This window comes from Nyctibius grandis, chromosome 8 (genome assembly GCF_013368605.1).
Source record: "Nyctibius grandis isolate bNycGra1 chromosome 8, bNycGra1.pri, whole genome shotgun sequence".
NCBI lineage: Eukaryota > Metazoa > Chordata > Aves > Nyctibiiformes > Nyctibiidae > Nyctibius > Nyctibius grandis.
In genome coordinates, this window is record NC_090665.1 from 38,585,376 (window position 1) to 38,608,205 (window position 22,830).

A 22,830-nucleotide genomic window follows, 5' to 3' on the forward strand; every position below is an offset into this window, starting at 1 on the left:
CAGCCCCTTCAGAAACTTGCTGTAAAGAATAACAGTCCCACACACCTAAAATGAGATTAAAATCTTCTGCATTTGGAGGGAAAGGATCCACACAATTTGGCACTGGATCCAGCAGATTTTCCAAGGCTCTAGGAACAGTTCAGCACAAAAGGCGAAGCCAGTAGAGGAGAAGCAGAGCATTAACAAGTCTGAACAACACGTGCAGCCAGATTGTCTGCTTCGCTGACAATTGATGCCATCCCCATTACTGGGAAAATACTGTAAGCATGCTTCCATAGTGCTCTGCAGCTTATTGCTACAGATAGCCAGTGTTTCTTGTCATGGCTTACGGCTTTTGTGAGCTGGTGTAAAATGGCTTGCTGTTCCCATGCCCGAGTTTATTGGTGGAGACAGCCAATGCACAGCCAGAGCGTGCCTCTCCAAGCATCTTGTATGCTTTGGGATTCTGCAAAATAGCAACTGTATTATAAATACTGCTCTGGCACAGCTAAAGAGACAGTCTTCACTAGAGAAGCTTGGTGTTAAGTCTCACTGTTGAGGATCAAATGCAAAACAGTGGGGAGGGAGTCCCACAAACAAGGTTCTTCTGAACTGGTGCAAGGAAAGTGCAAGGATCTTCACAGATGCTCCTGTAAATGGGACCATTGGGGAGCTCAAGGCTGAGGTATTTAAGTCAGACAATTTATTCTCACCATCTCAGCAAAGCTGGAAGAAGAGTGAGGGGTACAGAAGGCAAGGGTAGGGGGCAGGAGCCCCTGGGCAGTGGGAAGGTGAGCACCTCACAGCAGCCTTGGGGCAGGCAGTGGAGGGCTGAAGGACCAGATCCCATCAGGCAGGGACCACAGACAATTCTCTCAAGTAAGGCTCTGCTACAAAAATGGTTGAGAAACAGGGTGGTAGAGCACTCCCCTTGTTTCTGTTAATATTCCCTCTTCAGTCTCTCTCTCCATTTGTTTTTCTTTTACTCCTGAAGCAGCTCATAAGGAAAGACAAGCGGTTTGCCTCTCCTGGCAGTGGAGATGTAACACAAGTGTGTGGTTTCACATCTTCACATCCCTCTTACCATCCTCCATCAACAGTCAAAAGTACCCTGTAAGGAAAACAGCTGCGATGGGTAGGCAGAGCAGGGGATGAGAGGAGAGGAAGGAATGAGAATTGGAGGCTGAGGCAGAGCATCACTGTGAATCACAGCAATTTCCTCTGATCCTGTTTTATCATTGGGGGTGGGAATGTAAAAGATGCAGAACCTGTGTGAACAAGGTCAAATTAAATCACATTTCCAAGCTGGGGAAATTACTTTTGCCTGCAGCAAGAGAGGTGCACAACACGAATGAAGGAGGGGAGGTTCATGCCACCAGGCATGCTGTATCCAGCTAATGCAAAGCAGGGGGAATTTATAATTAGCCCACTGAAATATATCCCTGCAGGATTTCAGTGAAGGGGGGGGTCACACCAATTGAACATGTAAGAGAAAGACCATCTGAGATCTGATTTCAAACCTATTGCTCCTTATGGAAGACAGCTCATCCTTATCTCAATGGACAGGCATTTCTGTCTAATGACACGTCATTACTCAACAGGGTCAACTACCCATGCACTCTGATGACATAAGAGAGAGAGACCCTGAACATCTCCAGGACAATTCAAACCTGACTCAGCTTCAAGAATGTCAATGGGAGAAAGACCCAGATGCTACCGAAGCTCATGGTTTCCTACAGGAGCACACAAATTGTTGGGTCTATTTAACATTGCTTCGTCAAACCCTACAACTGTTTCTCACTGGCAGAGCCTTAAGGGAGAGAGCACAGTGCTGTGCATAGGTGGCTTGATGGACTGATGGAAGGATGGATGGAAAGGAGTCTCGTGAAAACCAGCCAAAGAACACATGACTAAAAGAGGTGGCCTTTCACATACTTCACATACAATGGGGAGAAATTAATACAGACTCCCATGCAGCCTCACTAGCAATGCACAATACATTGCAGGCACGTTGGAATCGGTGTCTCTGCCTTAGCTAACTCACAGTCTCAGTGCTAACAAAGGAAAGTGGGTGAGACGGTGTGTGCAGGTGACGACTCTCAACTCTGCAGTGCCTAATCTGGGGTGTTGTCATTGAATTTTTGAATCCTGAGTATCCCTCATTCCCTTCGATTTTGGCTAGAGTCAAAAACACAGGAGTTTGGAGATGGACCAGACCTAGAGCTCACCTAATCCATGCCTTGCCCCTACTGGTAGGGGCACAGCCAGAAGGCACGGCAGGCGTGCAAGAAACCTTGCAAAGGGAAACCACACTGGCAGGACAAGCCATTCCCTGGGCCGGTTTCCTCTTCAAGCCAGCTACTGGTCTGCTCCGTAGTGTAAGGGTTTATGCCCCTTCCAAGGTTTATTGGTTTTATTTGATGTTAAAATTCAAGCTATTCTTGCTGCCTGCAGAAGCTCTGAATCATTTTGTGAATTCCAGTAAACTCTTCCTTATTGATCCTTTGAGGGGGGTGAGATCCACAGGAAAACCATGGATGCGATGAGACATCTCTCCAACAATTGAGGCGGGCATCTGAGGGGTTGTGAGGTGTTGGACACTGGGACTGGATGATGGGATATGGGGCGTTGGGACTGGATGGCAGCAAAAGCCAGCTAAAGAGAAAGCTAGGCCAAGATAAAGAAATTTTGAGTGTATCAGTTTCTGAACAGGCTCGTGCCTGACAGAAAGCTAGCTTGTTGCACGTATTTGCTTGGTTTAAATAATTTACTGCTAGAGTAATGTGAGCTGGATTAAAGGACAAGAGAGGGGCAAGAAAAAGGGATTGGAAACACAGGTGAGAAGTGACTCGTGAAAAAGACCAGTAGAAAGAAGACATGTTTCTCGGAGGAAGATGGGTAATTTCCCAGGAGGGAAATACTGAGAACCAGGCACAAAGTCCTGGAAATGAGCAGCAGGAGTCTATCTCAGTGTGAAACAAAAAATTACACGAAGTTGTAAGAAGAGATTGTGAAAATGGTCTCTGAAGCCAGGGTTGGTGACTGAGCTAAGGAGAGCTGGAGGTCTGGAGCACATCACCCTCTCAGAAAGGGAAGGGAGGATCCCGAGGAGAAGCAGGGCTCGGTTGGGTCCGTAGCAGCACCCTCCCTCTTGCGAGTACCCCGACGGGTACGTCAGAGTCTGAAAGCTCTGCTGGGCACCAGATGTGCTGGGGCAGAGCAGACGCCAGGCTCGGCAGGCTGCTGGGCGCTCAGGTGCTGCGTGGCAGCAATACGGACAGGCTTTCCTTGTGCCGTGACTCTGCTGGAGCCACGCTGCTGGGGGACCAGGATAGGCAGGATCAGCGTGGACATCCCTGGCCTGACCCAAATCCCCAGGGAGGGACCGATGAGGCAGAAATTCCCCCTTTCCTCCCCTGCTGCAGGAGGGCTTTGCTTCGCTGGAAAGGAGGTTTTGCACAGAGTCTTCTGCAAAGGGCAGAGGGGATGGAGAGGGTGAAAGACGTTTCACACCGCACTCATCTGAACAGAGGCTGGTTTGTTATTTCAGCCTGGATTTTCGCTTCCTTTAGATTTAACCTCCAACTCCTATTAAACAGACAGATCAGTCTAAGAAAAGAAAGTATTTATTTATTTGGTTATTGTTATTTTTTCTAGGAAGGAAAGCCACCTGGTTGGCATGACAACAGTGCTGTGGGCCACCATAAACACTGGATCATTAGCACCAATGCATTGGGCTATTACAGAGGGCTGGCCATCAGCGCGGCTAAGGCGTGTGGGTTTATGGTGCAATCCCATTCGTATCGCAGCATGGGAATTATCACAGCAGTCACAGCAGTGAGCACTACAGCTGATGCTGAGGTCCAGCCTTACGCAGGACTAACCGCATCAAGGTAAAGCGTTTTCCTTTGAAAGAAAGCAGGCACAAAGCATAGGCTTAAGTCACCTATGGCATGTGAGCTGGCTAATATCTAGTGCAGTTCCTGGGCAGGACCACAGACATTGTAATACTCAGCACTTTAAACTCCTAAACAGCATCCCTCTGTGTTGTGTAGTATCACAAGAAAATGCACGTGCATGTAAGGCACCAATATATTTCCTCCTAAGAACAGCCTGTTCCTATTACTACAGGTGTGCAGGGTGCTCAGCACAGCTCTGAATTAGATCCACAGCCTGTATGTTCTTGGGAAAGAGCAACTTGTCTTGCTTTTTACTCCATTTCAGCTTATATATCTGTAGCAGATATTAATAACAATCATGCTGCACTTGGCTGCCGCAAACTCTGACTGATGAGAGCAGCCCTAACTCACACAAGTTACCAATTGATTTTATCTCATGTTAGGCTCTAACTAATCACACCAGAGAGCTGCCTTAAAAGCTCACTAGATCTGTCCTCCTTGGGTTTGCTTGCCTGGCTAAAAGGAAAGGTGGGTTTTTTTTCCAGTTCCCTGCTGAATTGGGGTTCCCTGTGGAACTGGGAAGCCCCATATCTCAGGTAGGTGCAGCACCGTGTCCATGCAGGCTTTTCCCCTGCACCAGGCTGTGCAGCCTGTTTGGGCCCCAAAAGCAAACCCAGCATGTTCCCTGAGGTGCAGTCACAGCAAACACCAAGAAATAAATAAGAAGAGCAAAGCCTTGCTCACCCCGTGAGCTTTTCACGGGCCAAAGCAGGAGCTGCCACTCTGAGCTGCTCTCAGACACGGCTCCAGCTTCCCCCAAGCTCCAAGGCACAGTTCAATAGCTTTGCCTTAGTTTTACTTGATCCCATTAACGCCAAAAATGACAAACACATATGCTTTGCCTTTATAGCTATTTCATGCTTTGACATGATCCTGGGCAAGTTACCTATGCTGTCACCATGATGGATGGTGCACAGAAGGGGGGTTGGACAGGTGTAGCTCTTGTCACAGGGAAATATTTTTCCACACCATTAGCCTGTGGAACTCATAGCAACAGGATATTGCTCAGAGAGGGATTCAAAAAAGCCCTGAAAAAAAGGAGTGGATGCTGGTACAGAAAACAAGTGTCCAGTGCTGTAACAGCAAACGTTAGAAATAATCGCTGGGAAAGGGTGTTGCATACTGCATGTGCTTAAATCACACAACTTTGGACACTGAAGTTCTGGGGACAACTTTCCTCAGGAGCAGAGTGTCCCAGAAGCGCCTCATTTAGGGCTCTGGACATCTTATCCTAAGTGTCTGGCTCAGGCCTCAGCTTTGGAAACGATAATATGGTTGATGTTCACTCATGAGCAGTGTTCCTGAAACGTTTGACACAGTTACTTGTCAGGCATCCGCCACCCAGTCTGCAACCTCCTTTTTGGAGAAGGAATTTTCCAAGGGGAAGGTCATATAGGAAATAGCACCCCAGGACAATGGTTTATAAAGAACACCTATCACTCATCTGCAAAATCCTGGGCATGGTCTCCATCCTTGCTGTTGAGATTTGGTGATGAGAAATATTTAAAAGAAAAATGGCATCTTGCAGCTTGCCCTAAGAAGCAGAGCCAGGAGGTTCTCCTAGCTCTCCCATGTTACTCAGCAGATTTTGGAAGAGGTCTAGGTGATGGTGATGATGAAAAAGGGACAAGCGTATCTGTCAGCCATAAAAAATTTTTCTAGACTGAAGGAAATTTTCTCACTACTCATCCTATGAGTCAACAAGTCATTTAAAGGACTGTTTTCTCATTCTGGGAGGACTAGTCACTGAGAGTACACCAGCTCTAAATTTCGAACTTCTGGCAGATAGTATGATTTCAACCCTGACTCTGCCAGATTCTTCCTCTGCAAGAGAAAGGGGACTGGCAGAGGGCAGTCACAGATGGCTCAGAAGATGAAGAGATCCCACATTAGCTCTCCTGAGCTATGGGACAATCCTTACACCAATCATGAGAGTAAAGCCCAGATGAGCTGCTAAGACCAGAATAATGCTCCCAAACTCATAGGTCAATCTTTATCTCAGATGTCCTTGCTAACAGCATCAGAGAGTGAGACATGGCTGACTGCAGAGGCTTCAAGCTCCTGTCCTCCTGGAGTGTAGCCACCAGCTTATCAACGCTTAAACCAGGGCCAGGGCTCTGATAAAACCAGGTGACAAAACCATTTGGACAGTGGACACTAGAGCCACTGGCAGCACTTCCCGGCATCTTCTCCCAGGAGGAGTTGAGTGGTCCTTCTCCCAGCGGTGAGGGCAGGGTGGTGGTGGCACGCTGCTGAGACACGCTGGCTGTAGCCAGCAGAGGGCATGGACATTACACATGCAGCCAGCCACCCACACCTCCCTGGAAGAGACAGCCGCGTTGAAGCCTAATTGCAAAAAAAAAGGTTTATTTTTAATTAACTAATTAATTCATTAATTAACCGGCTTCTCCTCCTCCACCCATACTGCAGAGGAAAGGATGCAAGGGATGGCCTGGGTCTGGCGGAGGTGATGGTGCCAGTGACTTCAGGACGTGGCCCCATACTTGCAGAATTTTGGCGTTTCCTCGGGGTGTCACCCACAGTGTCACAGCAGGGCAGTTCCCAGCAAAGCCAACGCACCGTCGTGGCATCCCCATGTGCTGCCAGTACACGTATGGTTCAGTTTTGCCCCATGCCATCTGTAGTCGCTGCTGTAATTTATCATATTTCTCAATCTTATTCTATAAAATAGCAGCTGGAGGACATAATGGCGAGCGAGGGGTCTCTTGTTTTAAGAATTGTGTGTTGGTATTGTAAGAATCCAGCATGCTTACAGTCAGAGGCACTATTCTTGGTGGGATTTACACGTGCCCTTGACTTTACGTATTATTGGTAATCCTATTGAAATCTGTATGCATAAAGTTAAGTGCATCTAATCAACTCTGTAGGTTCAGGATTGTATATATTAATTTAATTTAGACTTCGGTATTTAGAACAGCATATGCAATGAGAAGGTACAGCACTGTGATAGCCCATAACGATCTCAAATTTTGTTTTAATATTAATTGCAAAAAAGAAAAAAGAAATTGAGGTGTCTCCTATTACTCTTAGAGACGAGCAATACACACAAAGTTAAATCAGATGTTCAAAGTTATTTTAGGGTCCAAATTATCAGCGTAGAAAATATTTCAGTGGTAATTTTTCCTATGGGCCTCTGTGCATATCACAGCTCCATAGTGGTGCAGGAGTCCATGTTTATGGATCCATTTTCAGGATCAAAACCCTCATTAGTTATACAGATTAATGGTAATTACAAATATAAATAACTTGAGTGTATCTTCTCATTTTCCTCTGAAGACATTGCTCACAGAAGCTAGCTAAATGCCAGACTTGTTCCCTGAATCCAAACTGTATTAAGTTCTTGTGTAACAGTGCAGTAACATAAAGTTAAATAAAGCTGCATAATTTTTTTTCAAGCCTCAAAACACAGAGCTTGAGTCTCAGCTAGCATAAATTGGACACCGGCACAGGATTCAGATCCCTTTTTCCATACTAAGGAACTGAAAAAAAGTAAAAAAAAATAAATAAATTGCTTTTTGGCTAAGAACAAAAGAAAGAAGTTTAAATCTGAGGGATCATTTTTCACGATGTTGTAAGTACTGAAAAGACAGCTTTCTAATAAAAGTGCTTTTTTTAACCAGAATTGTGTAATTGCGACTGTGAAGCTGTAGCACAAGCTGGGCTGTGACTGTTCACAGCCTGAATGTTTTCCCCAAGATCCCTGGGAGATAAGGGCTGGTTTTTAATGTGGCTTCCTGAAGTGTGTCAAAACTCTGATGTTATTTGAAATGTGGCTCATCTATACTACCCTATGGAATATCTACCTAGGTTCTGAACTGGTTGGTGCTGTTGGTGTGGAGCATGCTGCAGGATGAGCGTGTGGTGCCAATTAGTTCAGCGTCCCCACAGAAATCAGCAGGACTCCTGTGTCGGGGCACGCCTGTATACGCAGCCTGGGGGGCAGCTACGTTTCCAAAGAGGTGTTAGAAATGGCCACCCCAAAAGAATCATAACTTGGGTTAATCAAGGGGTAACTGCAAGATGTTATTCCTGAGCAGAATATACGCACGGTAATGTTCACTCACAACTGTGAGAGATTATTACCTGGAATATCTAAATGCCAGTTTTTACACGAAGCAGAGAAGGAGATCAGGAATCTGAGCCCACGTTTCCGTGGCTCACGTGCCACGGCTGATCCAAGGAAGAAGGCAGTGCTTGCTGCCTGCCCTGCCAGCCTCCTCGCTCCTGCACATGGTGTGCAGGAGAGCAGTAGTGGAGCAGATGCCTTGAAGGGGAGGCATGCTCTTCTTGTCGAGTATCATCAGCCTCCGTATGGCTGAGCTGCAGTTCAGAGCAGGGAACAGAGCTACTGATGGTTGAGGAAGTACATGAAGCTCCTTCACTCAGGTGCTTTCCTGAGTTGGGGAGCTTGAAACGCTCTTTTTATTTTGAAATTTAAGTGTGAAAATAAGAAAGCTTTTTTTTTTTTTTTTACTACATTTACTACCATTTCCAGAGATCTTACCATTCCTGAGGCATGCAAGCACTCTGACTGCGTAAGACCTGTCTCTGAAGTGTTGTAAAACGGACGGGTGAGCTTCAGCCCGGTGGAGAAGTAAACCATTATGGTCTACACAATGGACCCAGTGAAGGCCTGGGGCCACGTTTCTTATTGTGCCTGTGGACACTTTTATAGGGGTTGGTGCATTCAGTGATCCCGTGGAGTAACAGGCAAAACAGCCCATATACTGTAATGATGAGTCACTGCTTACACAAAAGTTCTTGGATGACATAAGCACATAATCTCTCTTACTCTCACACACACACGCAGGATGTAGCCCAAGTGGTTGATGATGCTGATGGAGAGGACTTCTTTTTTCGGTGTATGTCGTATAGCACAGTCATATTTTGAGAATGCCAGTGCAGACTTAGATAAGAACCAAAAAATGCTGCCTATATTCTGTTTTTAAGAACAATCTGACATTACTTAGCAGTAGAAGAAAAAAACAAAACAGTTCCCTCCTGGGTAGAATAAGTAAGTCTCTCTGATCAATCCCTGGTGAACTTCACAAGAAACAATGAGACAAGTGTTTCATCTGAGCCCCCATCCAAAACTGGCTCTTCCATTTCCTACGATGGGCAGTTTTTGCTCGGGACAATCCTAGGGCTGGCGGGGGAGTCGCCTGTGGCCGAGGTGGAGCATGTGTGCGGGAGGGTTCGTGCCGAGCTGCAACGTCCATCCAGGAAACATTAAAATAGCAACATGCGTGCCATGCGTGCATGCTGCTGTTGGAGAAACACAGGGAGCGTGAAGTCCCTCATTTGCTCTCTGGCTCTGCTGCGGCTGTCCAAGGCGAATTTGGGGATGTTGTTCAATCTGCGCATCCCTGGGCACCCCTGAGTGCCAGGAGACGCAGCAGGGTGCGTGAGGGAAGGCTGCGTGCCTGTGAGCATCCCGAGGGGTGCCAGCTGCCCCAGGGCTGGAGGGGTACAGGGCTGCCCTGGGAGGTGCTGCTTCCCGGGGGACCCTGCAGCGTCCCGCTGCAATTTGGGAGGGTGGAGAATATGACCGGTGCCAGGTGGGTGGGAGACGCCGGTACGGAGGGGCTGGGGGAGAAGCGGCGCCCCTGGAAGCGAAGCAGCCCCCCGACACCCCGTTTGGGCAACTCCGAGGGCTGTGCCTGTCGACCGGCCGGCGGGTGGGAGCCCGGTCCGGGACTGCATTTCCCATACTGCCCGAGTGCCCTAATGTATGCAGTGCTCAGCCTGGCTCCGTGTGCGAGTGTGTGTGTGTGTGTGTGTGTGTGTGTGTGTGCATGTGTGTGTGCAGGCAGGAGTCCCTCGGAGAGTGGAGGCTCATTCACTGATGAGAGCCGGCACTGAGAGGCAGCACTGCTCCTTCCCTCGCACCCCCGGCGCCTCCCGCTCCGCTACATGCGAGCCGCGGGCGCGCAGCGGGGCCAGCACGCCCGGGACTCCCCGCACGCCGCCAGCTCCGCGCAGCGCCCGCCGGCAGCCGCACCGTGAGTACCGGCCGCCGGGGCCGCCCGGCCACACGCAAACTTTGCAGGGCAAGTTTCTCCCCCCCCCCACGCCCCAATCTCCTCCACCTCCACCCCAACCCACCGCGCCCTTTCCCCCTTCCTTCTCCCTCCGCAGCTCCGGGGAAGCCGGGCGGCTCGGCGGCGGCGGCGGCGGGGAGCAGCGCCGGCCGCGGGGAGGGCCGGGTGGGTGGGGATCGGCATGGTAATGCCGAGGGGAAAGGCAGATAAAAGGGGCCCCCCCCGCACCCTCGGCGAGCCCCGAGCTGCCCGGATCCTCCCCCCGCGGGGCTTTCCGGGGGGGCCGGTAGGCACCAGGGCATCAGGTGCCGGGACCGCCGCGACAACCCGGCGGGGAACGGCGCACGGCGGGGGGGGACCCGGCCGGACCCAGAGAACGGCACAGATCCCTCGCTCCGAAATAGATATTGTGTTTTTTTAACTCTTTTTTTTTTTGCCTTATTTTTTTTGGCGGGGCAGCCCGGGGAGTTATTTCCTCGCTTCCCTGCGCTGCGCCCCGGACCTCGCTCGCTCCGGGGTCGCTCCGGGCAGCGACAATTTCATTTCCCAGCGGCTGCAAAACAAAAACTTTTTTTCAAAGGAAATAAGCAGATCCACGCACCCACGGGTCGGCTGGTTTGTTTTTTTTTTAATTCAAATACACAAACTAAGGCTTTTATTTTGCAATAAAACTATCTGCAAAAAACACCCGCCGGGGTTTCTGTGCGCTCCAGAAACTGACCAGCCAGTAATTTTATTCCCTCCGAAGCTTTCATTTTTGCAATCGTGCAGTCCCCGTGTGAACTTTAGTTTTAAGCCGTACCAAAAATGCGCGATCCCCGCTCGAAAACCGAATTATTATTTTTTTTTTTAAACGCACGTTGTTAAGTCGCCACTTAGCTTAATTTTTGGACGAGGCTGAAGTTTGTCCAACATCCTCTCCCCTCCTCGGGTCCTTCATCCCTTGCCGCCCTTGCCCCCGACTGCTCTCAGGTAGGAACCAAACGCCTGGATCTCCCATGCGGTGTTGTTCTGGTTTTATTATTGCAGCTAAAACAAAGGTAGAGAGGCGGTTTAAATTGTCAGCGTTATTCAACGAATGAGCTAAAATTACTCCACATGTGAATTGCGTAGCTTGGAAAGCCAGAAGAGGTGAAAGGAATTATCCGTGTTTTCGCTTTAGGTCCTTTAGAAAACTTTCTGGATCATCCAGCGATGCGATCGAGAAATCGCAGGATTTTCTTTCTTTTAACCAACAACCCCAGCTCTAGCCCAGGGAAGTCTGTAAATAGGTTGGAAGCGTGGAAAATAGTTCTTCACCTTCAGATCTAAATACATAAAAACCATCTGGCTGACCACAATGAAATCATTAGGAACTGTCTACTTACAGAGTTGTATTGAATGCTTATCCTTCCACACAGGAAATGTGTATGGTAAGTGATTGTTGCAATAAATCCAAACAACTCTGGTCATCTTGGCGTTTGATGATCTTTGTGACTTGGGGTTTAAGGAGGAGGAAAAAGTGGGGGGAACGAGCCGCCCTGAACGGGCTGCACGGACCGGACTGGCGGAGCCCCCCTCCCGCCGCCCTCCCCGGGAGTGAAGAATTCCCGAGAAGGCAGGAACGGAGCGGAGCAGCCCCGGCTGCGCCCCGATCGCCGCTTCCCGGAGGGGCGTGCGGGCCCGGGCGGGACCGCGGGGCCGAGCCGTGCCGTGCCGGGCCGTGCCGTGCCTGCAGCCCCGGCCCCGCCAAACACCTGTTTAATCTGCCGGCGGGGAGAGCGGAGCGGCGGGGCTTGGCGGTGTCGGTAGGCTGCAGTCCGGGGCTCGCCCCCTTCTTATTTTATTTTATTTGGGTTCATTTAACACATCCCACTCCCGGGCGGGGGAGAAGAACCGGGAGCGGGAGGTGAAGGGGGCGGCCGGCGGGTGTCAGGCCGGCTGGCTCCCCGCGCCGCGGCGGGAGCTGCCGGTGGGCCGGGGCCGGAGCGGGGCCGGAGCGGGGCCGGGGCCGCGCTGCCCGCCGGAGCGGGGCTGCCCCCGGGGCGACGCCGCCCGCGATTTTCGATCGGATTTCGCCAAGTTGGGAGCGGCGCCGGGGGCGAGGCGGCCAGCAAAGCCCTCGGTAGGTTTTGGGGGTTTTGGTTTTTTTTTTCTACTTTCTCTCTCTTTTTTTTTTTCTCTTGCCAACCGCCCGGAGCTTCCTCCCTCCGGTAACCCGCCGCCGCGGGGAGCACCCGCTCCGCCCGGGGGGCTTTTTTCCCCCCTTTTTTTTCCTTAAAAAAAATTTATTATTATTATTTGGAGGAAGAAGTTTGCAGCAAAACAAAAGCGGGCACGCAGTGCGGGGCGAGGGAGCAGGGGCCGGGCTGCCCTGCCCGGCGGGGCCGCCCGGGGCCAGGGCTGGGACCGGGGCCGGGGCTGGCCGCTCCGGCCGGCCCCGCCGCCGGCTCCTCCGCTCCTCACTCTCTTATTTTTTTTTTTTCTTTTCCCCTTAAACCGGTTTTCAGAGCAGCTGCCCGGGTGTGCGGCTGCAGTTGGCATATTTCACGCGTTGGAAAAAAAAAAAAATTAACTGTTTTTCCTTTGTATCTTAATCCAGTGATGAGAGCTCTCTTTTGTTGGCTTTCGAGCTTGCATTTGTTTTATTTATTATAAGGAAATCCAGTTTGGTTCAAATATATAATCCATTTGAGCACTTAAATCCCCAAACAGCTGGCATTATTTTGTTTTATAATCTTTGGCTTTTCTGCGCAGAGCATATTTCTAAATTCCTACTTGACATTTATGAGGAAAAAACTTTTTAATGTAAATGGATATTGTGATTTTTTTCTAGGTCTTTTCTAATTTACATGCATCATCAATTTTCCTGGGTTTCCTATTGTTTTATTCTTTTTTTTTTTTCCTCATAGCTTGTTAATTAATTTTTTTTTTTCCCGTAGAAAACTTTGGTTCTGGAGGGAGAAAAATGTTAATTTGCCCCATTATTTTAATCTCTGGCATTTGGAAATGGTTGAGAGACCACAAAAATGCAACCTGTTGTAGAAACCAGAGTGGTGTATTTTATTTATTTTAATCGATAGCAGAGAGGTGATGTAGTAATAGGAACGCTGAGTAACATTTTAGTAAAAGACTTGCAGACCTGGTGGCTGTGTATGGGGTGTGCATGTGCTTGCCTATGTGTGTTTCTTTGTAGGCTGATTAGCAAGTGGGTTTTACGCTCATAACCAGTGGTCACTGCTGTTTTCTTCACTTGCTGGGTGTTTGTCATGCCTGCTAAATCCAGTTCTGTCATGGCTTCTACTTTTATCAGACTTTCCTCTTAACTAATTCAGCACAGTGCTACAACCTTCGTAAGCAGAGGAACCAAAACTGAGCCAGAGATAACTGATTACAACTTGTTCCTTGGTGAGAGATTTTTTTCTTTTTTTTTATGTTTCAGAGCTAAAGGCTGTTGATTCAATTTGTCTTGGTTGTGGCGTCTTTAGCCTTGCTATTAGTAACATACACAATTACACAGGTAATTTGTATACACCTTCAACAGGGTAGCTCTAAAAACCAGTAACTATGCATATAGGTAGCCATGAAAAAAATAATAATAAAAAAATTAGACTTTGTTTTCAGTCTGTCCGTCTAACCTTCGTACTTGGTAGACAGTTTATGTAGCTTCATAGATTGATCTCCACCCCCCCTCCCTCTACTCCTTGTTTAGTTAATTCAACAAAGACTTTTTGCAATCTGTTTGGAGTTTGTCTGATGCCGTGGAAAAGTAGCTGCTGATTTATTTGGTTGCTTTTCGATTTCTGTCTCTAGCCCGTCTTTTCTCCTCCTTTCAGCGGGGATGTCAGCTGTTATTACTTCCTATTGATCCCTTTGCAAAGTGAGAAGTGAACTAAAATTAATGTCAATTCCACTGCTTGGATCAATAGCTGGAGTTATTTTAATCTGGATTTGCGCGAGGTGCTAAATTAAAAAAAATCAGCATAGAGGCAGAAAAGTAGCAGTTCCTCACTCCGCCTGTGCCCACTGCCTTCCCGGCACCCAAATGTTCCCTCCAGCTGATTACCCCGCAATCCATATTTTTTTAATTAAGAAGGTCAGTTAGTTTTCTTATTTTGGGGTTCTGTATTTAAACCTATGACATTTTGACATTGGGAGTGTATTAACGATAGATTTTCATAATGACTGGTCCGCCGCAGTCTAATCTGTCCGGGTTGCTGGGGGTGGGGAGTTGCTGGGAGAGAAGGGAGTAAGAGAGAACGAAAAAGGAAGTGGGAGCTGAAAAAAAATTAAATTTGGCTGGCTGAGATATTGTAATGTGTTGATTTATTCCCAGTGTAATGAAGTTTGCAAACGAATAAACGGCCGTAGTGATTCACAGTATCCTACAGGAGTGTCAAGTGTTGCGGCCAGATTACTAATTTATGAAATACATTTAACGTAATGGGGTGATAGCACAAGTAAAAATAGAAAAGGAGGCAGAGGTGGTTGCTTTTTTTTTTTCCCTGGAAATCCGTGTTTTCCCGTGATTGCTCAGTTTCACTACCATGTTAATGATTGTTTTATTTCTGAGAACGGTGCCTTATTTGGATGCATCTCTTTATATACACACGCACGATTATATATCTATATATTTACACGGCTGCATAAGCCCCCAGCAACTCCAGGTTTGCCAGTGGCTGCAGTTTCCTGACCCCCAGTTTTTGATCAGCCTCGCGTGAAGCAGCGGAGCGAGTGTGCCCAGGACCGCAGCGCTGACCAGGATGCCCTTGGCATCCCTCGCTCTCCCTCTCCCCATCACTCTCCGCGGCAAAGACTCGACGGGAAAGTTATTTAAAATTTGGAAGAGAGCAAATCCGTTAATGCGAGATACATAACCTGGTAATTTAGCAATGATGTCTGTAAGGATGGGTGCCAAATGAGGAAGCAGAGAGATGATGTCCACTCGTCTTCACCATTAATAATAGTCAGTGGAGTGACTGGGTACAGGATGGGAGAGAGGAAATGTTATCACTGAACTGCATTAAAGCCACAGACTGGATTTCATACACTTTGTTAACCTAGGCTCCCTCATTCATGGAGTACAAAAGGCACTCCATTAGGGAGACACTCTTTCACTAAGTTTTATTTGAGATGTTTGACCCTCTGGATTTAAGAGGCACAATTTGTAACAGCTTTTTATTATTATATGATTTTTCTGGCCCTTTGAGCTTCAGCGGCTAGTATATTGTTTCAAAGTTATAGTCCTTGTATTTTAAGCTGGGTTGTGGGGCCTGAATGGCAGGCGGCGGAAGCTTAAAAGAAAAGACACGAGATTGATTGGGGGAGAAAATAACAACACAACAATCTGGAGCGAGCTGGGGAAGACACAGAAAGGAGCATTTTCCCTTCTTTCACCCTGGGAGGGGGTTGTGGCTGGGTGGGTGGCTGCAGCCAACCTAGGAGGCTCAGCAAGATGCGAGGCAGAAATTTTGTTAACATTTTCCTCTAAATGTTAATGGCACATCCAGGGCAGTTTACAAATCTGCTTAAGAGTGAGTGCATTAGGAACTAAAATTACTGATCCAGTCTCTCTTGTCCCCGACCTGAAAGGCAGACGCTTGCAGAGATCAGATGGCAGAAGCACCCATTATGATTTTGAATATTGTCAGAGACGCCAGGCGTTTTACTGGGGAAGTCTCTTCTCCTTTGGCTAATGGGGATCGTGTGTGCACACGTGGGTGTTTGTGTGTTGCACACACGCACCCATACACAGTCACATTCCTACATTCCAATGGTGTGTACGTATATACGATACTATCGAGTACTGTGTGTGCAAGTACTTACCTACCCATATATACTGTGAGAGTGAGAGAAAATACGTGTCTGTTATGTATGTCTTAGGCATCGTGTGCAGTATGACCACGTACGCTGGGCTTATTTGGGTAACTATGTACAATAGATATTTTTCTGTTGGTTCCACACGCACACCCCCCAAGCAAATAGTGGTGTGTTTATGTGTGGGCTTTCTTAAGTTTATTGCAATTATATGTACATGCCTTTTTCACCCTATAAAATTCCAATTATAATTTGGAGTTACTATCTTAATTTTAGACTGAACCTTATTTACTAGTGGGTTATTAAATCTGCATGTTATTATGTTTGGTTTGCCTTTCATTCATCTGCGCTGGATGATACCCTTTAACCTGGAGGGCCAGGGCTGATTCCACTAGTGTGTGAAGTTGTCTATTGATTTTCTTGAATGAGAACAGTGGCGCGTCTCCAGCCGATGCGTTGTAACACATGTGGCCACCCTGCTGCTGGAGCGTCCCAGGGAGATGAGCACAGAAACCTAACCGTTTGTGTTTTTCTTTTCTTTTCTGTTTCCTTGCAGTGTTCGAAGGGTGATGATGCTCCAGTAATTTTCCCTGCTCCATTCCCAGGCATTGCTTTGCTTTCCTTCCAGGGAAGATCATTCTGCTTGTGATCCTGCTGAGGAACGAGACTCCGATGGACTTACACCGGGCAGCGTTCAAGATGGAGAACTCACCCTATCTCCCCAACCCCCTGGCCTCCCCAGCACTGATGGTGCTTGCCTCCACTGCTGAAGCCAGCCGTGATGCTTCCATTCCCTGCCAGCAACCGAGGCCTTTTGGGGTCCCCGTGTCAGCAGATAAGGACGTGCATATTCCCTTTACCAATGGCTCGTATACTTTTGCCTCCATGTATCACCGGCAAGGTGGGGTGCCGGGAGCGTTTGCAAATCGTGACTTTCCTCCATCCTTGCTTCACCTCCACCCCCAGTTTGCACCCCCCAACCTGGACTGCACCCCGATCAGTATGTTGAACCACAGCGGCGTTGGGGCTTTCCGACCTTTTGCATCTACTGAAGACCGGGAGAGCTACCAGTCAGCCTTTACGCCGGCCAAGCGCCTGAAAAACTGCCATGACACTGACTCACCCCATCTGCGCTTCTCGGACGCTGATGGGAAGGAGTATGAGTTTGGCACGCAGCTCCCCTCCAGTTCCCCGGGCTCCCTCAAAGTTGATGATACGGGGAAGAAGATCTTTGCTGTTTCTGGCCTCATTTCTGACCGGGAGACCTCATCCAGTCCCGAAGACCGAAGTGACAGATGTAAGTACCTCCGTTGACTTGTTGGTTCTTCTTTAGTTGCGCCTTGTTGAGGTACTCAACAGGTGATTGTCCCGCAGTGCTGTGGTTGTTGCTGAAGGCAGAGGAAAACCAGCCTTTTCTGCCTGCCAGGCTCGACCACGCAGTATTGCCTTGTCTCTTCTAAATGGACATTAAAAGATTTTAAGGTGAGGTGCTCTTGAAGGAAACTCGTCTTCCAGCACACAGCTGGGGAGACAATGTTGACCATGCAGAAAGCTGCCCGTGCCCCAGTGTGAGACTATAGATGCTGGTACATATATGCCTGTAAACAGGGATGCAGCTGGAGCATGTAGCCAGAAACTTTCCCAGAGCTTGCAGCAAACATGTACCCCCTGCTTCTTCAGGTATTTCTTTCTGACCTTTTCTTCATGCACACTGTTCTTAGAGCAAATGCATCACCTTCAGGATTCATGCCTCAGGTTAGGACAGAAGTACCTTTTCCTCTGGCTAACTTAAGAATATTTCTGGCCACTGAGCTCCCTCTTCAACACATAAACTCGAATCCGTTCTTACAATTCAATAAGCTGTTGCACCATGTGCTTTCTCTGAGTGTTTTTCCCCTTTGGCGCCTGTTGAAAGGTGACGCAGCCTTTCGCAGATCGGTGGTTGGACTGAAGGAAACCAGCCCACACGTTCATGACTGTAACTCCCTGTTCCCCCATCACCTTGTCCCTTGTGGTGTTGCCTACACGGAGGGGCAGAGCTGTCCTTTGTGAAGGGCAGGCTTCCCGCTTTGCTGAGTGGGGAGGTGACCCATGATGGGGAGTGGTCTGGGGGCAACAGAGTATGGTACCGCGCAGAAGAATGCTAAGTTATGGTTAGAGTTTTCCTGCAAACCCAGACGTGTAGACCAAGGAGCAAGTGGTTTGCTTCTCACATGGGCTCTTTTGTTCTGTTTAATTTTCTTCCTAGAAAACAATTTTATTATTGTTGTTGTTATTATTATTACTATTTTTTTTTTTTCAACAAAAACCTGCTGCACTACTTCTTCCTCCCCCTTTCAGACATGATTTTTCTTCTCCCCTTTATGATGCCGAGGAGAGTAATAGAGACATTGTGGCTCGATCTCCCCTGTCGGCGCTGCTTCCTCAGCCTGTCTCCTTGAATTAGGCACTGTGCTAACTTACCGGCGCTAAAAGGCATCTGCCTAAACCCAGCGTACCTTTTCAATAAACGTCATCATAAAATCAACCTGCCTTGTAAATCCATCACTCTTTGGTTTTGAAATATGCTGCGAGTGTGTCTTTTATGTTGGCGTTTGCGAGGGTAGGATGATTCCCACTGAAGGCAGAAGCCATGTACTTCTCGCGCTACGAATGCGACCACTTGTCTGTCTCCCCCCTCTCCTTCTGATCCACCCCCGACTGTGCTACTTTTTGTGCCGTAAGCTCCTTTCATTGTTCAGCATCTCCTCTCCCTTCTTTTGGGTCCGTAGGGGAAGGGGCTGTAGTTGGGAATGCGTATGGATGTCTATGTGTGTAAGCCGGTGATATAATTACCCTGGGTGGGAGGCAGGTGAGATGGCAAGGCTTAGAGACATCGTTGTCAATGCTCTTTCCCGTATCGATATAACCTGGCTGTGGAAACGAAGCTGGCTCGAAAGAATACTCCGGGAGATAGCGGCGGAGGAGCAGGTCCGCGAGCTAAATGAATTTAGAGTGCGTCAGCTGCTGTGGATCTTGCTGGCAAAACCCTGTCAGATACCCCATTTAAAGAAGTAAATCTGTTAAATGAATTAGACCACATGGAGCGCAGCTGCGGACAGACAGACGCGTGCACATCCACCGCCGTGCCGTGCCTTTGCCAGCAACGTGTGCCCAGCGTGGGTCCTCTCCTCCCTGGGAGCAGACGGGGCTTTGCATGGGTGGCGCGAGAGGTGGGCACGGTGACACCGGCTCCCTGCCGCTGCAGGGGACTTGCTGGGGAAGGGAAGCAGAATAAAAACTTTGCAGGCAGCTTTGAAAACTTGGGCAGAAGTGGAAGGTGTTTTGTTTTGCTGTCTTTCTTACCCGTGTTGTTAAATTTCTTTGAGATGCTTGGCTGCACGGCAGAGCTGAGCAAACGCAACATCCCTGATATTTCATCGACATTAAAATTCTTCCGTAACTACCAGCACAGTGTATACTCAATGTGTCTGTTGGCTCTGTATCATACTCCCATCACATGTAGATACTGCACCATGGAAACTTCGCTCCATTAACACGGCGGGTTTATGTGGTGTGTGGGTACACACGCACGGGTGTGTTTGCTGGAGGCCGAGGGAGTGAGCGGCGGAGCTTTTAGAGGATCCTAATGATCTTTGATGTTGACCATTAGAAAGCAAAAACTTCCGCAATGAGGAATTCGAGAGATCGCAGTTTGCGGATATGATCGTGATCCTGTTTTGCATTGATATTTTCATACATATTTTTGGAGTTTCTATACAAATGCATACTTTGAAGGGGGTTGTTGTCTCTTATTATTGGCCCCTGAAAAGTTTTGTGGGTTCCTTGTGTAACTGTTATGTATAACCCATTGTAAAAACCGCCTACTCGTGCTCCTGATGGAGAATCTGTTGCAGGTAGGTGGCTGTAGCTTCTAGGCAAAAATGTAATACGGTTTTTCTACAATGGTGAGCAAAAACCGTAAATTTTTCTTAGATCAGCAACACCTTTACGTGTCTAATGGGTGCTTTTCAGATTTGCAGAGCTCAACCGTTTAGTTGTATTTTTCAGATTCCTGAAAGGGTTTGTGTTACAAGGAAGGTGAATTATTATGATTGTGTATTCTTCTGTACTACTGCACAAGAACTTTTTTGAATAGCTCATTAAAATGTTTGTTTTACCCCATAGCTTAAACGGTGATTTTCTAAGAAGCTTGCTTTGTTGTGTTTTTTTTTTTTTTAAAAAAAAAAAGGATTTCAATGCAGAGTTTTAATTTTCCTGAAAAATAGGTTTATGCCTGAGATACTTTGCAGCAAAATGAGAATCCAAAGTCGGGCATTTTCGTCTCAAGGAGTGTTTGGAAGGTGCTTTATTTAGTCCTCTGCATCATGGGAGCAAAGTCTCATCCTCTTTTCACCGGTGGAGGAAATGCACAGAATTCGGAAAAATTATTTGGGATATGTGCTGGTGTAACCCAGATTAGCACATCGCCCTGTAAGATACGTATCTGTGCAGTAGAGTGCTCAGTCTTTCGGATGAACCTTTCCTTACTTTTAAAGCTGGGTGTTGCTCGCAAGCAGTACCCACACACGTGCATCCCGGGAGGGGACAGCGTATCCTTTGGGGTGCATCTGAGTGGGATTACGCTCCTTGTTACTCAGCAAATTGGGCTGAGATGTCTGCATTTGGGCAAGGTGTCTCTTGCTGTAAAATGCAGGTATTCAGGAGATCCGGAGTGATGGAGGGTCACATAGAAAAGCGGAGCCTTTCCAGGTAGAAACAGACGTAATGTGTGCTGGACAGGCCACTTCCCTTAGGTGCTTACTGAGAAAAATAATGCCATTTGTTAGAGTTTAGGGGTTTCTTGTAAAGCATGTGTTAAAGACACTGGGAGACATATTTTATGGGTTTCCTTTAATAAGCGTACAATGGTTGAGATTCCTAGAAGGAGTGGAAATAAATGGCATGTTCCTTTCTACAAAAGAGATCTATAGCCCTGTTTTAAAATCAGAAAAAAAAAATTAAAGATCCATGGTTTTATTCTTTGTTTCTAATAAAACCTGTCTCAGTGGCCTTCTGTACCCAGTCACCATGGCATCGCTTTCCCACAATGTGACAGGCAGAGGTCCATGCCAAAGCCAGGATCTTGTCAGAGCAGACACCTCTGCCGTCCCCATGAGGCTGCCCATGCCCCCAGCCTCCCACAGGAGATGGTTTCCTATTGCTGTCTGTTGCTTGGTCTTCATCATGTGTTGTCTGTGACTTCTTGTGGAGCACAGCCTGATGTATGAAGGTGACACTCAACACCCTGGCCACTGGTTCAGTTTGCATCCTCTGGCCAGAGCCTAGCTCTCCCAGCCTCAGTTTCCCTGCTAGTGCTGGTGGCTCTCACCCAGCTCCTGGTGTGCCCTGGGGATGAGCGATTGAGTTAGTGAGCAGGCTGGGATCCTCGCTCTTCCCTTGGGACTGGTGGGTAAAGCAGAAGTGGTTCTATTAACATTATTTTGATTGTTATTTTTGATAATCATATTTAACCTTGGTTATTTGGACATAGCCACTTTGTCCTGCAACTGGTTCCTCCCCTGCAAGAGAGGTTGTACGCTGTGTTAGTGAGCTCTTTGTTCCACTTCAGGGTTTTAAACAACATGGAGTTGGTTTTCCTTTTGAAACAACTGGTTCGTTATTGATCAAATGTAAATCGCACTTCAGGTGATGAGCATCAGGGCTACAATGACCACAGCTTGAATTCCTGAATAATCGTAGTGCTTTGGAAATCAGACCGAGGACTGTCTGTACAGTCGCCCACCCGGTCAGACATGGGTGTGTTGGGCTTCGTGTTTGTGGGCTAGGACCTATGTAGAGAGCTTGTGTGTGTGCGTATGCCTGTGTGCTGGGGGGAAGAAGGTTTTTTTTTCTTGTATTTCATGGCAGAACAACGGGTTGTGGGGGGGAACACACATGTGCACACATCCAGCTCTCATGCTCACACCTCTTCCTGCTGGGATGAACCACTTCCAAGGCCGGTGAAATTTGGGGTCTAATGTGAAGTGACGCTTTGTTGCTAATAATAATCAGCTGTGACCATGGGAAATTGCACGCTTAACATTGCTTATGAAATAATGAAATAAATCAAGTGGAACATTTGCCTTCCGTCATGCAGTGCCATGCGTGATGTAGAAGGAGTGAAGGAGTGGGTTTTGTGAAGGGATGGGCAGGCAGATGGACAGTAGCAGAGGTGAGAGCCCCGCATCCATCCCTGTCTCACCACCGAAAACGCGCCGTCCTCGAGGAGCTCGGTGCGCTGCCTGGACGGAGGTCCTGGAACATGCAGCAACCACCTCCTTTCTCTGCTCTTCTGGCAACAACCTTCCCGCTCCCTCTGCAAACTGTTGCAGAGACTCCTTTCCATGCTGTTCAGCTTAATTGTCTTGTTAGGATAAAGAAATGTTTGAACAGTTAAAGTGGGGAAGGGCAGGATGGGAGCAGCCCCCGCCGGCTGCGGGGCCATCTGGCCTGCCTTGGATCTGCCGCTCTCCAGTTTATATTTCTCTTTCTGTTATTTGGGGCTATCTGGCGCACTCAGAATACCTAATCACCATGGTGAGAGGAGGGACGGGGCTGCCTCCCCCGCCGCCCCCTCGGCCTCCCCTTCCCATCAATTGTCATGCAGAGACCTGCCGGGCTGCTGCTCTGCTCGCAGCCCTCGTTTGCTGTCCTCTCGCCCGGCTCTCGGCAGAAGGATGGCTTTTAATTGATCGTTTGGGGGGGAGGGCTGGGGCTGTTTGCTCCTCCAAAATGTTTCCCCGTGCAGCCGCTGCCACTCAGCCAGCTTTCATGTCATCTGAGCCGTGCCAGCAATGCCTCATCCCCTTTCTCTTCCTTTTTGGACTCGAGTTGTTCTCAGGGTCATCCTTGAAGTGCTGAGCAACACCTAAATCTCATATTTATCTATCTCCTGCTGGAGAGATGGGCACAGGCACCATAAATGTTTTTATTTTTTGCCCCGTGTGTCTGAACGCTGGCATGAGGGTATTTATTGTCCGATTGCAGGGCAC

The 22,830-nt window shown here is 48.2% G+C and overlaps 1 protein-coding gene across 1 annotated transcript in view; it reads left to right on the top strand.

Moving 5' to 3' along the window:
- The first annotated feature begins 16,468 nt into the window (after positions 1 to 16,468).
- Positions 16,469 to 22,830, top strand: part of RNF220 (ring finger protein 220) — a 225,082-nt gene continuing 218,720 nt past the window's right edge. The window contains 1 exon segment of the mRNA XM_068406809.1: positions 16,469 to 17,093. Coding sequence (XP_068262910.1) covers positions 16,469 to 17,093 — 625 coding nt within the window.